This window comes from Corvus cornix, chromosome 1 (genome assembly GCF_000738735.6).
Source record: "Corvus cornix cornix isolate S_Up_H32 chromosome 1, ASM73873v5, whole genome shotgun sequence".
NCBI classification, from domain to species: domain Eukaryota; kingdom Metazoa; phylum Chordata; class Aves; order Passeriformes; family Corvidae; genus Corvus; species Corvus cornix.
The window spans coordinates 68,401,656-68,419,529 of NC_046332.1; the positions used below are offsets into that span (position 1 = coordinate 68,401,656).

The 17,874-nt window shown below is 34.9% G+C and overlaps 1 protein-coding gene across 18 annotated transcripts in view; it reads right to left on the reverse strand.

Annotated features, from left to right (window-relative positions):
- Positions 1 to 17,874, reverse strand: part of MYCBP2 (MYC binding protein 2) — a 177,415-nt gene that overhangs the window by 35,877 nt on the left and 123,664 nt on the right. For 9 of the 18 annotated variants that reach the window (XM_039551628.1, XM_039551040.1, XM_039550824.1 and 6 more), the window contains 5 exons: positions 14,510 to 14,584; positions 12,160 to 12,384; positions 11,118 to 11,250; positions 8,275 to 8,400; positions 4,780 to 4,941 (listed from right to left, as the gene is read on the reverse strand). In XM_039551628.1, the coding sequence (XP_039407562.1) occupies positions 4,780 to 4,941; positions 8,275 to 8,400; positions 11,118 to 11,250; positions 12,160 to 12,384; positions 14,510 to 14,584 (721 nt within the window). The remainder of the gene's footprint in view (positions 1 to 4,779; positions 4,942 to 8,274; positions 8,401 to 11,117; positions 11,251 to 12,159; positions 12,385 to 14,509; positions 14,585 to 17,874) is intronic. The other 9 variants (XM_039551433.1, XM_039551258.1, XM_039550925.1 and 6 more) reach the window with 5 other exon arrangements.

Genomic DNA, 17,874 nt, shown 5'->3' on the forward strand with positions numbered 1-17,874 from the left:
TGGAAACAGCTCCAGCTTGAAAAGCTACACAATATGGAGACATTAGAGGCAATTCAATTTCTATGGCAGAACGCAGTTTTTTAACAGCTGGACCTACTTCATCTGAGGAAAGCTAGGAAGCAAGACATACAACTAACTGGTTCATGTGAGTTTTCTTTAAACAAACGCTGTAACAAACATGCAAAATGTCACTGGAAAATGGAGTTAAGATCAAGTTTCTTCTGAAATGCCACTGCTTTTCTGCATCACGATGAAGGAAAGCACTGACCTGCCTTTGCTGTGCTGCCTAAGCAATGGATGCCTCTTCAAAAACAATGTATTCTTTCATTCACTTTTTCTGACACAGAAGCTACAGTACAGCTGTTAGTTGAATTTCCTCAAGCACTGCAATCAATTTATCTCTTTTCACATCCTGAAAATGCCAAATGTCATACTGACACCAGGACTAAGACTTTTTAAAAATTATTTTTCCATGAATACCAGAATGCACTGAAGAAAAAAGAAGTCTGAATATTAAAAAGAGAGAAAAGTATTTGATACAGTTGAAGTAGGGGAATGAGTGAATGAATGAAAGCAAAAGCTGAACTATGGTATCATAAGAAAAATATTAGCAATATTCTGTACCGAAGGTGGGGTTTGGAACACCAATGCTTGAGCCACTTAAGTTTACTAACTGAAAGAATCATTCCTGTGCTGGAAGGGTAGATAAAAAAAGAATTCTATGTTTTCTAATTTGTGACTACAACTTTTGAAGAGTGGTAAGAGAAAATTATTTCTAAAAAAAACGCTTGACACAATTTCTACTCTTCCTCCAACCTTTACCATACCAGCCCCCCAAGGATGGTTTTGGGTTGACCTGAACAAATGTATGCTCCTATGTATCCTTGCCTATAGAATCTGCAAAGTCTAGGTTATGAGACCATTTAATTTAGCTCAAATGTTTAGGAATGATGCTTTGGGAATATGCAGCACCTGAAAAAACAGCCACAGCAGTTGTCATTGGTTTAACTGATGATTAAGTCATTTCAGCACAACACAGAAGAGATCACCATTGCCTGGTTGAGAAGATTCTCTCCCTGCATTTTACTGAAACACTACCAAGAAAGGTTATGTGCTCCATATGCGCACTGGTCTTTTGTGCCCCCTCTACAGTTTTAGAAAATGCACAGAGAAGCACTGTGGTTTTAAGTGCAATTTAACCAGCACCTAGATGGGAAAGGAACAAAACCAAAAAGAAACTGATTGCACAACAAGGGATGTATCAAGGAACTCCTGGATGGATGGCTGGACTGCAGCTCTGCAGCATGGATTGGAAAGGAAGCAGCCCGACAGGACACTATTGAACAGCACCTCAGCACTGCAGCTTCTGCCTGGACCAGGAGGCAGTACCTCAAGCAAGCTGCCAGGGCTGCACTGGAAGAGGGTGAACATACCAGAAGTTACAGGGATCCAAAGCTTTTTCAGCCCAGAAACCCATTCCTCATTTGCAGTTCCAACTCAGGTGTGAGGAAACACGGCATAAAGGTCTAATGGTGACTGCAAAGTCTCACACTTCCCTCCTCAACTTCAGAGGTCAACAGCCAATCGTCACATTTTGGCAACTGATGCTGGGACAGCATGCCAAGATCCTGTTACCCACACTTGCCACATCTAGGGAGATTTATGACCCAGCACATATTGCTGAAGGTTGAAAAACAAAATCTTCCATGACCCTCTAGGTTTCCACACTTCCCCTACACTCAGAACTCAAACAGCAATTTGAGTCTTCTATGCTTTTAACAAAGTTCATTGACAAATAAATCAAGCAACCAGTAACGATCTTGTGGCTATGGGAGGTTGCAGTTACAAGCAAATCTGCCACTGATGATTTTACAAACTTCTCAGAAGTAAGCATAAGCAGGTTGCAGTAATTGCAGCCTGTTTTGGTCAAATACTCAAGGAAGAAACATACATAAACTTGTGATCTTAATGGAAAAAAAATTCTTGCTAAGGCTCCAAGGCAATACAAATGTTCTTGTACTCCATGTAGGTTTTGCCAGCTCTTCTACCTTTTCTGAACTTTTAGTTGCATACAAGACTGACAAAGAATTAAAATAAATGGCAAGAGTACCTTAATTTTATCTGTCCCTGGGAAAAAGAAAACTCTCTCTTGTACAACCATGTCTGAAAATTAGCCAAGAATTAAGCAGGAAAGAACAATCATCCATTCCCAGAGTTATAGCAAGTGACACAAAACTGAGTAACAGAGTTTTCCCTTTTGATTTTTATAATATCCCTTCTGCAACAAATTCTTTGATGTAACACAGAGCACTGTTGTTACTTATTTATGATGTGAAAGGAAAAACAGAGACACTTTTTATTTCTTCAAGCATTGTATCTCAGGTAGCAACTGTCCCAAACTGTAGTATTTCTGAAAAAAAATAACCAGACACTGTGCTGGAGGATAAAAGGTTGTGATAAGCCCTTTCCCTCTTCCTTAAATGAATTTGCAAACCAAACCTCAAGGACAGAAAAACCTCCTAAAACTTACCTACAAACACTTCTAAGGAAAACTATAATCTGTCACCAGCACAAGGTATGTTTATATCAGAACAATATTTTCCTTCCTATTATAAAAATCTAAATTAAGGAATTCTAGAGGGCATTCAGCAGGATCCTAACTTTTCTCAGAATTACGCTTCCAAACAAAATTTCTCCCCAGGGGTAGAGATATCTGAGGAAGAACAGAAAATGCAAACAGTAGACTGAAGTATTTAGGCTGACTTGCAATCAAGATTGGTATTTAGCATATAACCTCTGAAGACATGGAAATCTAGGCTGGCACAACTTCTTTCAACTATTAGACAGACTATCATTAGTCCATTTAATGTAACAGTATATTGGCTATAAACATTCATTTTAATTTTAAAATCTAACTTTACTGCAGGAAGCACTTAAGGATGGAGCACATAATTTAAAACAAACTCAGCATGTCTAGGGAAAAAATTTAATTGACTTGATATGGACTCTTAGGATATGTTGCTTAATGGATTTAAGTTTTGATTACATGTTTGGTAACAGGAGGTTATAAAGTGATTAAGAAATAATGAATTAAAATTGCATACTTAAAATGAGTTCCTGTTACTGTTCTATTTTAACTGCATCAGACTACTAAATGAACAAGTATATGGATATACTCTTACAGGCCTCCCTGACAATATGTTGAATTTGGATAAACTTGCAAATGGAGGATTAACAAGTTTGCAATAGTCTAAGGAAGTTTAAAGAGGAAATTTTCTCCCATATTATTCTTAAATTTTGTGAAAACAAAAATGTTACTATTTCTCTCCTTTGTGAGTAATTTACATTATCTGCATTAAACCTAACACTGGATAATAAACTTTTTGAAAAAAAACGTCCTTGTATCAAATCACAGTCAGTGCACCAGTATTACCAGTTCAGGTCCACAATTTCTGCCCTTCTGAAAGGGCAAATAACCAGATTGATTGAGAACTTATACTAAGCCAAGGTCCCAAATCAGACATAAATTTGAAGCATTTTTCTAGTTTCATCATTTTTTTATTTGGTAGACCACCAGAGCTGCCCTGATACCTGACAAAAAAGGGCTTCTGTTTGAATTGGATCCTTATTAAAAAAACAAAACATGGCTGCAGCTTACTGAGTACAGATTATCTACATCTCTTACAGAAATCTATTGAGCAAGATCTTGTTGGGCAATCAAAAATGCTATTTGTCTTCATACAATATAGGTCTAAATGCTAAAGGACAAATCATCTGAAATGTGAAATAAGACAATTATGTTAATTTGTGATGCAAAGCTGAATAACTGACTTTACCTCTCTGAACAAGGGAAAAAAACACCTAAAAGTGATGGGAAAGAATGAATGTTTGACAAATTCTCAATGAGTGTGCACTGATGCCATTGCAATCAGCTGTTTTATCTGAGTAGGTTTTGGAATATTCTGCTCTCAGGAAGGCAATATAAGTCCAGCAAAACTATGGAAGATCGCAGTCAGTATTTCGGACAGTCCTTGTAGAAGCGGATTAGAAATTTTAATCTAGCTCTCACATGAAGGATTTCACTGTCACTTCAATAGTATTCCTGTGACCTGTGCTATAACTGTTCTGCATATAAGAGAGAATTTAGTGCAGTATCAGTTATCCATCATGAATGCTGAGCTTTTCGTTTTCATTAATCAAAACCAAAACAGTTTCCTGTCCTCCCATTAGTAATCAGGTTGGCTGGTATTCACCTCAAGGAGCAAACTTTCATGTCCATGCCAATCCTATGAGCACCCAACAGAAAACTAACAAAACATTTCTTATGAGTAGTGCCAAGTTGTTCCCACTGTCCAGCTACATCCCTAAAGTTAGGAGCAATGACAAAAATAGGAGTTTAGGAGGTAAGACAAGTTAATACCTATGAACTTAGTGCAGTGCATTTTTGATGTTAAAAGAATGATCAACAGTTTTTACTATATGAAATATTTACCTTAATTACAAACCAGAGTTGCATAAAATATTGGAAATGCACTTTCATGACTTGTCTACAGTGAAGAACACATACAAAACGAAAATATTGTCAATATAAAAGTTAAAGTTGAACAAGTATACTTCTTTGGGAGCATTACCTCACATGCTTCTGAATAATGAAAAACTTAAAAAAACAAAACCAGAAAGGTGCACTGTGGGATGATTAGTAGCTGGTAAGCAACTGAGAACAGCAATGTCAAAGCTGCAGAAACGGACTGATGAGGCAGGTAATGCTGACAAACTTACTCTGAAGCTGTGGCTGAGGCTGCTGGAAGGAAAGGGGCTGTCCGAACACAAATGGACTGTGGACAAGGGAAGAGGGAGGTTTTGCAGCTTGATCAAAGATGGAAGGAGCTGGGAGATTTGGCCGTGACTGAATGGAATTCAGTATGGCACTCAGTTGGTCACCTGTAGTGGGCAAAACAGTCAAAACTACAACCTGTTACCTGTCATTCTCCAGAAAGGCAGAGTAAATTGGTACTCAAAGTTTAAATGATGATAATAGAGAAAAGCTCATAAATCTCATTTAGCCACATTCAACTCTGGTTGTGGCTAAACATAAAAATGTCACTTTACACATGGCAATAAAATTACTGTTTTTAAAGGATCATGGATATTCTACTGCAATTATTTTAAACACTTCAAAATAGAGATTTTTATTTGCCTTGCTAAAAAATGAAGAGCAGCCAAAGAAAAAACCAGAAATCCCTAGCATTTACAATAATACACACATGCAACAGTACATGCAGAAAAAAGATTAGAAAAACTGATGAAAAGGGAAAGCTAACATGTAATTAGCCTTTGGCAAATGTATTTCTGTGCCAGTGTTTTGGTAAATATTTGCTCATTTTTGCAAATATTTTTGAAAGTATTCTGTCAAAGCTGCTTTTTGAGGTCAAATTGAAGGTAATTTAAAACACCCCTAAGTACCATAAAAGAACTGAAACTGGTTTTCTGAAGAACTACCTACATTTGTTGCGAGGCAAATGAAGGCCTTCAAAAAACTAGCATGTTAAAAACAAGTTTTAATTTCTGAATGCCAATTTTCAAAAAACTCTCTGTGAGCATTAGAAATACATGACGCCTCAGTAAGAAGGCCACACCATGTTGTAACTTGAAGTATACTTAGTAAAATGAGGTAGGAGACACCATGAATTTGAGAGCATCTCAGATTTGAACCATCACCAGGCAAATCATAACAATGTCACTTTATTCTGCGAATTCCTGTAATTTTGACAGCATTGTAGAAAACCTAGTAAAAAAATTTAGCAGCTAACACAATTTGCAGCCCAGAAATTTACAACATTTTGGGATTATTATCAACTGTCTTTTTAAAGAATTAGAGAGAGACCAGTGGATGTATCAAACCCAGTAGTTTGATAAGAACTCCTAAGTTAATTTATTTTCTTGGTATTTGAGTTAAAAAATAAGACAAAAATACCAGAAAATAGCTGGAATGCCCTTCTAAATAATCTTCTACAGGAATCAATAAATCAATTTTATTTCACTGTTTTGGACGTAGCATACCTAAAAACTACTGGAGTCTGTACGTCAGCAGGAATCACTCCTACCTTAAAAACCTAGAAGTGATTGAACAACCTGGTTTAGGGGGGTTTGGACCTAGATGATCTCTAAGGTCCCTTCTAACCCTAGCCATTCTGTGATTTACGTGTTCAACAAACTATTATTCTTAAATGCAACATGCCTAATTCCTAAAATGAGTAATTATTTTAAAGGGAAGAACATCTGAGAAGAGGTTGAAAGTCATCTGCCACAATAATCAAATATGGAGTCGGTAGGGCAAATCATGAGGAATATTAAAAACTTGCCTGAAACACAGAAAGCTGGAAGAGAGAAGACATAGCTAAATCAAACAGATTCATTGTGGGAGTCATGTGTTCTGTCTTGCAGATAATATTGTAAACACAGATCTATTATGGGATCTTTACATTTGATCAGTCATTTTGAAACACTCTTGGATGGGACGGAATTTTCGTCAGTACTGGGGCATCCCTATAGAAGTACTTTTAACAAACAAGCCCCTCCAAAAGAAGTGCTTAATTTAGAAATTCCCCTAAGAGATTGTGCTTGTGCCTTCCATTTCTTTTTTTTTACGAATCTCAAAGCTTCTTAGTCCTGAGAATACAGAAAGACTGCATATAAAGTAATGGTACAGCTGAAGAATTCTCTTTTTGGGAAAGTAAGACCATTATTCTTTCAATATAGTTGCCAGCAACTCTCCACTTTTGGGCAATTCAGAAGGAAATACAGTACACAGAATGAATAAAGTCACGTAGCTGAGTTGTTCATTCACACTTAACATCACAACTTCAGGGGATGCTGAGAAAATAATGCATACAAAATGGTATGGAATTCAATGCCAGGAGTAGCCTCCAAACTTTCTGTAACTATTATCCCAAAGAAACACCTTTGAAAATGCCTAAGATATAGTAAAGAAAATCACAATGTCTTCAGAAATCAGAATGCCTGTTAACATAGCATATTCATCTCTAAGATTTTACCTTTGGACAAAACAGAAGAAAAAAATTGTTGTCTTAATATGTATCTGCAGAAAAAAGAGCCGATAGTATTTTTGCACTATTACACAACTGACATTGAGAGACAAGCTGTAATACTGCCTCACATCTTAAATACTTCCACTTTTGTGATTCCACCATTACTCTGAAATGAGTATGGATGAACTGGGAAAAGAAGGTTTAAAGGCTCTGTAAAACAAAAGGAAAATGCTTATCCCACCTTTGTCCACAAAAGAGGGTTTCCTATAACAATGCATGGACACATATGAACCACTCTCTACACAGTAAACCACTGTAAAATGATACAAAACTATTTCATGTCGTGACATTAACAGACTAGACTGTTTAGGAATAATTATTTTCCTAATCTTCTCTCCTTTAAAATAAGTTTTAAGTTATTTTACTTAGGAGACCACAAAGAAATATATGCTGGTGTTAAAAATCACATAGCACACCTCAGGCCCCTATTTGTAGTGGCATAGAGTATAGCAATATAAGAATACAATGACAGAGCTCCAGGGTTCAGGAATATTTCTCAAGAATATCTGCCTCAATGAAAGTCCCTTCTGTATTAATAAATCTGCTAGAACTAATCAAGAAATTAACAGAAAACATGCAGATTGAGTTTCTTTTGATGGCTTTTATATGTGTATTTAGATCTTGCCAACAAAATAAACTATGATTAAAAGAAACAATTATTTTATATCAGTAAAATTAACTAGATTTTATTTATTACCCAGCAGTTGTAACTGGTATCCATGCGATTCAAAGGTAACTTCAGTTTTATAATTTTTTTTTTTTAAACTTCACAACAAATTTTAAATGGCATGTTTTATCTTGTCAACCCATTAAAGGCAGTTAAATTGCCAAGACAGATGAAAAATGTTTCTGGACTTTTTAAAACGCATGCTTTCTAAATCAAATACTTTTCTAATCTTGTTTTACAAGTATGTATTTTTCAGTTTTGTGTCTACCACTATAGAAATCCACAACTAACTTCCAAATCTTCAGTCATTCTTTTTATACAGAATACTTAGACTGAGTGAAACTAAAGCAGAGGAAAAAGCAGTTTTAACGCTTTGCAATTCATTGTACTACCGCTTTAGAGAAGACCTGTGGTGCCTAAAAAAGCAGAAATGAGTAATAAAATATAAGCAAAGTTAAGATAAACATAATTTTTAAAATTATGAGTGTAAAAACATACCTTTGTTATTTCCAAGGCCATAATCAAACCCTTGTCCGTTACTACAGCTTGTCCCCTTACTGAAAGCTTGTATTGAAAAAGGACTTGGGGGAGGAGTCTGCACATTTTGATCTAGAAGGACTTGCTCTGTAAAAAAACCACATCACTTCAGAGTTAGACCCCTTAGTAATTGATTTACATTAGAAAGATGAGTCACAAAGAAAAAGAGTGATATTTATTCCCACTGATAGCACTCCTCCCCTTGACTAAATTATCTTCAAATAACCCCGTATCTGTTCTTCAGACCTCATGCTCTAATAATATAAAGACAGCGGACTTAATACCATGTAGACTGTTTTTTATTTGACAGAGTTGTTGCCAGCTTTGCCATTAATGACACTTGTTTTTTTCCAGTACCATCACTCCATTCAGCAGTGTTTCTTCTTTGGACAGCAATTGTTAAAATCCCTTTGACAAAGCAAGGTGGAGAAAGGATAGTCTTCAGAATAGCAAACTCGGAGCCAATAAACATTTAATTGTGGCTACCCCCAATAGTTCATGGGACACAAGACATTTTTTGTGACAGATTTGTATCTGTAAATGAGTACTATAATTTTGCTTTCTGTATGACACTAAAGCAACCTCCAATGCAAACCAACCTGCAGTATTTAATAATATTAGAACAACAGTAGAACTAAAATAAATGAGACAGAATCCACTTGACTATTTAGATTTACAGAGAAATTATTGACTTAACATGGTAAAAAATACCATTTCAACTGATGATATGTAAGGAAGTATTTAGAAGAAATATCCTAAATGCAGGTTTAAAAGCTTGATCTGGGACCCTGAAAAATTTTTTTTCTCGTAAATGAACTAAAATTAACATGGATTAAATAATAATAAAAAAATCACAAGTCTTCTAAAAGTAATTTTTAAGAAATTACATTTCAGGACAAAACTACATTCCAGAGTGCAAGCCTCACATAACACATATTCAAGCAAAAAAAAAAAAATTATGAGGGAGAAAGCTGGAAATTCAAACTCAGTTTATAAAAGAAAGTATCTAGAATTTTCTCAATCACAGTCTACTCTAGATCTTGCTGTAGTATTTTAACTGTATACCTCCCTACAGACCTAGCTATTCAGCATGACTTTTGCCTTGTCTCTGACAGAAATCCTACTTCATTATGGGAATTTAATTATAATTTTATTAAATAATGAAAATACGAATGTAATGTGAAGGATGGTGCTATTTATGGATAAAAAAATATACACTTGCAAATCTAGCTGGAGCTCCTCCAGATCCTTATTATTTCCCCCTAGCAAAAGCATTGAAACTGATGATAAATTATTTCTAAATAATTTCATGGCAAGTAAAAACGACCCATTTAAAATAAACTTCAGACACAGCTTAAGCCCATTAACTTTTACACGGCACTGAGGTGGACCAGGAACATAAACCAGATTGTAAAATCTCAGTAACTGCACTGATAACTGCTTAAACTGCTTTAGATAGATGCACAAGAGACATCCATCTTCACCCTACCCCATAAAAAGAGACTAATCTAGAAAAGACTAAATACAGGTATATTGAGGCATGGGATTCATATCAGGAAGTTTCTAAGATGGTATTCCTATGAGCTGCATTGCAAAAATCCTACTATAGAGTTTTGTCCTCAAAGCCTGGAGCTCACATTTCTGTGTTTCTGTGAGAGCAATGATATACACAAAGATGTCCTTCAGTAACAGTGCCCAAGTATCAAGAATATGAAGACACACCTTCAAACAAGGGTCTTGTTTAAATTCTTCCCGATTTGGGAATTCTTTCTTAAAGCACACATATACTTTGAGAAATTTAAGACAATATGAAATGATAGATCAATTACTGAAGATGAAAACACTACTTAAAAATGCAAGATTCTGTCGAGTTACTTAAATGCATTTCTCAAAATAAGCACTCTGGAATGGAAGTTTTTGCACACTGCTTAATTTATTACTTTCAGAGAAATGATTTTCTACTGGAAAAGCAAACAACCCCATACAAAAATAGAAAATAATGACTTTATCATCCCTACTATTGAATAGATGTCCTTCCAACAATAAGGTACTGTTCCAATTCACAATCATTTAGTTTCCAGAATCTACTTGGGCACTTCAAGCACCTCAGAACTTGACATTATCAGACACAACTAAAAATAGAAAAGCTATAACCTCTAAAAAAGTGTTTGAAGTATTAGGTAAACACTTACATATTTTATGAAAAGCCCTTTGTTATTTCCTTTCTGTGCAGAAGGTTTTATACCTGAAAATCAAGCTGCAACAGTCTACAGAAAATACTTATGTATTAGCAAGGAATTACTTTGTTCTAATACAGTAATATGATGATAATTTTAAAGTATCTATGTGTGAAATGAATTTCAGCACCAAATGTCAAAACCAGAAAAATGGCAAAGAGTCTTTTAAAATTAACCAAGAGGAGGCTGACAATTAAGTGTGACCTAAAAACACAAGCAGATTACGACTGCTGAGGTCAAAGCTTTTCAGGTAGACACATTTTGGAAAACAGATGCATAAAAATTAACCCCACAGCTAAAAGAAAAGAGATGGTTAAAATAATTTTCCATAACAGTAACTGGTACAGAAGAAATCATACAGAAATATTTTAACTGTTCTTTTAAAAAGTCATTTAAAGAATGTTTATAAACAACTTGCAAAGTCTGACTGTGCAACATAACTCAAATGAAAATGCATAAGCTAATGTTATACCTGTTCAAAACTCAGATTCTTCTTTATTTCTCCTGTTTAGATTGCTTATTTTTTTCTAAGTTAACTTAAAAATATAAAACAAAACAACCACTTGCCATCTTCATGTCGGAGGTACTGGTTTCCACCTCTGTCTCTAGCTAATGACCAAGCCTCGCCTTCATCACTTTCACAGAACTCTACCATGCTGTTCTTATCCATTTGCACCCACGTACCTTCTGAATTAGTCACCTGATGCACACACATAAAAAAGCAAAATTTATTGGCTTCTCAAATAATTCAGTAGCATGATTCAGCAACTACTTATAGTATCTGGAAAACACATTATATTCCAATCTTTCTATTATGAAGTAAATGGTTAAAAAAAAAAAGTTTCTTAAATTAAGGCCACAGGCTGAGGCAGACTGAGGTACCAAACCTATTTATGGCATATTTACATTTAGGAATAATTCCAAAAATTTTAGACCCATTTATGTTCAGAACAAGCAAAACACCAACACCACAACTTTAGAAAATCCACATAAGCCTAAATAAAAACTTGAGAGAAATAGTCACCAAGATGTACCTTCTAATCGATGGTGGCAACAGTAGAATTATAATACCAAGATATACATGAAAGGTTTTTGTGAGTATTAGTTTTGTTCCTGATATTATATTTAGGAAATAGCATGACACACTTCATCCTTAAGCCCTTCTTAGCCATAAAACACCACAACTGGGCAACCCAGAACAATAACAATAGCTCAGCAATTAAACAAATTAATACAGTCAGTACAGAGAAACAGGAATTTGTTAAATGGTTAAGTCCTAGGAAAACATTTTGTCAATGAAACAGAATTCTTTCAAAGAATATGACAAAAAAGCAGATCAAGAAACACAGTTTTGTAAGGAATACTATAACAGAAATATATAAGCAAGCACACGTAACTGCAGTTCAACTTTAACATCATTCCAATCAGTGCAAAAAAGCAAAAGACATGACTGCATTAGTACTTATAAAAAAAACCAAGTTCAAAGGTCAGTATTTATCATGAGGAGAGGAAAAGCAAACCTGTACAGAGGCAGATTCTTTTGTTGCGTTTACTACTGTTATATACTGGTATCTATGAAGACATGAACTGAAGCTACAAGGATCCGTACCTCGCCCACTGCCTTGACTTTGTTTCCCAGAACTAACATTCCAATTGGGATACCTCTAAGGTTAGGGCAGCTTCTGATGTTGTGACCTGATGGGCCAGTCTTCACTACCTTGTACACTCCAGGTCCACCTCGAAGGAATGGCATGTCTTGTTCTTGCATCACTGCTTCCTGTGGGCAGTGTGAATTTAGGTCTTTGAAAAAATCATCAGCATTAGACCTAGAATCCTGAGAAATAAAAAAAAAAAAAAAAAAAGGCAAAACAGAAAAGAATACAACCTATTAATACCACCTTTAAACTACTGAGATAAGAAATACTTAAAGACTACAAAAGGTAAATTTCGAAGCTAAAAGAGATCCTACTTACATTGCTAACTTTAGTGTGTAGTGCTAAACAACTAACTACTACTAAATTGCACGTTATTTGAATTACTCCTGACATTACTCCTAAAGCAAAAGTGGTATAAATGTAACCATTTATATAAAAATAATAGCTCATACCTAACATTAGATAAAAATTATTTAATCTAACTGCTTCCACTAAACCTTCATCCTTGCTGACATTTCTCAGAATACACATTCATTTCTCCTGCTCTATTTGTTAAATTTTGTTAAAGTCTGGGGCTATGTAAAGGGAATTTGAGTATTATCTCTCTCCATACGACATGATGCTTTTTTTGATTTCATATTTAGAATATATTGTTAATTTAGAGTTAAGGCAAAATTATGACAAAGAGGAACAGCAATACCACAGACTTTTAAATGCACATGTAAGTATTACTGTGTATTTATTGTTTCCACAATGACAATAAAGAGGGCCTGCAAATTTATTTCACCTCATACTATTTGACGATGAAATATATATCCAAACCTGAAGTAAAGGTTCAAGGTTTTTTCAAAGAAAACACTTTGACTTTCTTACCAAGAAAGTGGGAGTTACTAAAAGAAGAGAAAAATTAACATAGACTTTTCAGCAAGCCACAGCTTAACTAAAAGGTTTTTGTACAAAAAAAATACAAGGGATGGAAGTAACAGATGTGCATTTAATTCAGAAGAATGTGAGGAGGAGAAGCAAGTTTATTATACTGAAAGTCATAGGTGCTTTTAAAGGAACATCTGAAAGTTACAAACTACATAATGTCCTACTGGATGAAGCCAGTGGTTCACCTCATTCAGTCTACTGCATTCAGCAACAGGAGATGCTCTTTAGAAGCAGCATAAAAACGTTTATTAGTGGCCTGTCCCTTATATACCAACAGCACTTAAAACCTTTTTATTATGGATGTTAAAGGGTACACCCTAACTTCTTTAGTGTTTATTTATTAATCTGATTTCTCTAAATTTAATTTCTTCTGAATATGCTGATACTTTCCGCCTTGACAATCTCCTGTTAAAACACCTTCCAGGAGTTCACTCCCTGCTGTGAGAAAGAATACTTTCTTTTGTCAGACTTAAACCAAACTTCTGCTTATGTTATCTCCTTTTAAATGGATGCAATTTCCTCTGATCTCTTTAATTATCATGCTTTCAGCTTTTTTAGGTATGGAAGTCTGTGCAATATGTCCAGACTAACACAGCAGTTTTTTCAAGAGTCCTTTATACAAAAATGATTCTGTTACATAAATATGTAACTTACAAAGCAAGTTAATGCAAGCTGAGGTAAACTGGTGTGAGGAAAAAAAAAAAGACAATTTAAACATAGTTTAGATCTTGATATAACAAAGTCTGCTATTCTGGGGAAAAATAATCAGTGGACAAACAAGTTTTAAAATCTCTAAAACAAAATGCACAACATATCATCTTCATTACAAAGTTCATACAAGAAAAATCCACCTCAAAACATTACAGAACTGATATTAAGACAAACACTTCTACAGTCAATATAAACAACTTAACTGTACATAACATAACTTGTCCCTAGAACTACATAATTTAAAAAAACATTAAGAATGGGCAGAGTATTTATTAAGTATCTGTGGCATTATTCATACAAATATCATCTCATTAGATGTGGCAACTTCATGTGGAGCCTCCGATAAAATTTTACCAGTAAATTCTGCACTAAAGGACAATGAAAGGCTTTATTATGTTACTAGGCCACCTCTCTGAATTTCTAATTTGGTTGGTTAAAAAAAGAGAGTGCTACTCATGAATTAATAAAAATTCAATAATCTGCCCTGATATTTTTTCTCATTTTAGAGACACAGATACAGCACTGAAGGCAAATCTGCTATTTCCTATTAAAAAATTCACAGTAAAACAGACTTCAAAGAATACTTAGCATAAAGTTGAGTCATAAGGTGCATTCTGAAAACACGAGATACAGTGTGACTGTTCCTGTAATTTAACTCACCTTAGGGGGTAAAGCTTTGGAAGTCCATGAAAAAAAGTCCAAATCCCTTACTCCTTGGCTAGCATTAAAGACATTCTGAGCAACAAAGTTTGAAAAAAAAAGACATATATCAACAAAGAAATGGGAACAAAGAAATACTGGAGGAAGAAGTTCAAGGTACTATAATGCAAACTTTCTCCTCAAGTAAATTTACTGGTAGAATGTTTTGCAAAAGGGGAAAGTTATGTTTTCCTGAACAAGTCACCTGAGTCCATTGCTCACCATGGCAAATCATCCATTACACAGAAACAGTTCAGTATGTCAAAAGCTCAAAATGGATGTAGTGTGTCATGCCATTTACTGAAATTAAGAGCCAGACATCTCTTACAAAGCTCGAGACTCCATGCACAGAGAAATCTCATTTCTGTTACAAAGAAAGGTAGCTGGTCCCATCACAAACCAGTTTTCCAGCAAGACAGTCTCCTATTCTGAAAGATGATTTCAACCAGTGCAGAACAAGTGCACATGGAATTTAAGTCACCCAGTCAGAAACAAGGAGAAGCAGAAGGGCTAAGCTCACTGTTGCTGAAAGCAGTTCACTTCACAGAATGATTTCACCAGTTTTCACATCAAAATCATACTTTTTACCAGAGCCAAAAATTTCAGTGCTATATGGAGAACAATTGCTAAGATTTCATTTGTTTTGTAAAACATAAATGCATTTACTAGTTTGTTATGAATAATCATAAACCAAATACAGCTGCCAGAGAGACATCACTCATTTTATAACCAATTGCCCACACTACAGAAATAAGCACTGCTATTCTGTTTCATTTTTCCTCCCACAAAACAGTGAGAACAGCATTTTTTAATCAATGGGAAACATGAAAAAGAAGCCATCTTTTCTCCATAAGATAGTTTGTACTCATTGCAAAGAAATTTTCACTGTTCCTGTCAAATGAAAGAATAGTGTATATATATACCAATACTAATAATTGTATTTTTGATGGCATCCCTTTGACAAAGCACCCGTTTCATCTATATGAACAGAAGTATCAAAATCTAATTCCCTATCCCATCCTGCTATGGGAACCAAATGAAATCCCTGCTCAGTAGCCACATTAAAATTGAACAAAAGCTAAGGCAGTAAATCCTTTCAGGCAGAAACAAGTACAAAACACCCACAGCATGCCTCATCTGTATTCCTTGAAAAAGCACTAACATGCTATCAAATCCAAGCTTTTATCACATGATAGAAGCAAATAATCTACTATGTACTGCTTGCAAACATCAAGTTTCAGTAATACAAATTATCTGCCATTTTGACAAAGAGAGGGAAATTCTCAAAACACCAGCATTTCTTTAGAATTGAGAACCTTCACCCAGAATTGATATATATAGTGATATATATAGTGATATATGCTCCAGGGCACTGGGGAAGGTGGGGAGGGTGTTAGATAGGAAGATTAGCAAAGTAAAGGCTTATCAATTTGGCATGAAACTATGGAACTATAAAAAAGTCTACATTTGCCTAATGAGTGTACTTCCTAGGCATCCAACCTACTTAAACTGTCTATTACTTTGCAGCCTATCTCCTTTTCTCTAATGCATTTCCACTGAGAAATACGGACGATCCATACCTAAAATATTTAGGTATCATTTCAAAGATCTATTTTTCTACATCATAGAGCTCTATGTGTAAAACAAACAGGGGAAACTAACAGCAGTAAGTGGGGCCATGCTGGCTTAGAAACACCAAGAAGATCAAACTAGAAGCTCTCCTTTGCTCTGGGAGCTTAAGAACTTCCTGGCTATTACAGCACTGCACACCAGTTTAGATGAATAGATCAGGCATCTATTTGAGAACTAAGTTTTCATTCTGGAGAAATTACTAGATAGAAGCTTTGTATTTAGTCCTTATGCTACCATCTGCAGATTTAGTTAATGCTTTCCTTCAAGACTTTATCTTCCAAGACCTAAAGCTAATTTTAGAAATTCATACTTTTCCCAATAAATTTTAAGTTTCAGAGATCTAAAAAAAAATTTAATTTGTTTTGCCACAAAAAAAATCATCAGACCATTAGTATTTAAAGTCTCAGTTATTATTTTTTCAAAACTAAAGCTGATCTTAAACAGCCATCTTGACATTTTATCCAGCATGGTTTTACTCTCCAATTGCTTTCCATAATGCTTAAAACAACAGTAGGAATCTTTTGTCCATGTCCTTCAGTGCTTCCACAGAACATTCAGCTTTCTGAGGTTCTGCGATCAAACACTGGAGCCGACACACTACTTTTGTTTCTTTCTTCCATTGCAACAATGGTTTGAAAAACTTGCACTCTTCTCAATCCTTGACTGGCTTTGGTGGCTGGGGAATGTAGTATTGTAGCTGGGTACAATATTCCTTCTTATAAAGTTTTACATCTAAAATGAAGTAACGAGAACGTACTTAGAATGTGATTTTTTAAAAGACAAGTTCCAGAGCTTGACCAAGATTAATTTCTATTTCTTCCTAGTGTGCACTGTTCTGTATCATATGTACCTTTCTACTAGGTACTGTGTGTAAGCATGAATACATAACTGTCTGCATAAGGAACTTTACAGGCATTATTTCAAAAACAGATACCTAAACACCGTATGACGGAAGGAAAAATAACTACTAGAGATGGAAATGGCTTATCCAAAAGCACAATCTATTAAATTCACAATCTCATAATTATATTACCTACAATGGACTGGATGCACAATTTCAGATCAAGGGCTGCAAAGCAGTTCCTTGTGAAAGGACAAGAGCAACAAAAGAAGAGCTGAAGATTTTCTAAGAAATGACCACAGCTCAAATAAATAGAACACCAGTAACTACCATGGATCTCTGGCGTCCTATGATCATTTATCTTTAAATATAATATCTTTCATAAAAATATAAAAAGTGCATTTATGAGATCCACAGTACTCAGTGTTTGCTTTAGCATAAAATATGTAGTTAATGCTAATAAATATACATAAAAAGCAGATACAATATATACATCAAGATGAAGAGGTCACAATTAACACTGCTGAGAACCTCTACTGTTTTTCATTTGTTCACTGTTCCATAATATAGTGAAGAAACAGAATAATTAAAACTTCTTTTTAAAAAATGCACTTTTTACATATTTTCCAAAATGTACTGAGAAATTTTATTTACTTAAGGGATTGATTATAAAAAGCCTGCATATTTAAACATGACAAAGCCAAGTAATTGGAGATGACAAGTCTGCACACTCAACAGAGTTGAATAAAAATGGAGTCTAGTAGAAATAATGTGACATCTATTTGAACGGGGAACACATGGCCTAACTCAGGCATTTGACTTTCCCTTTGCATTTTCAATCACACAAGAGAAT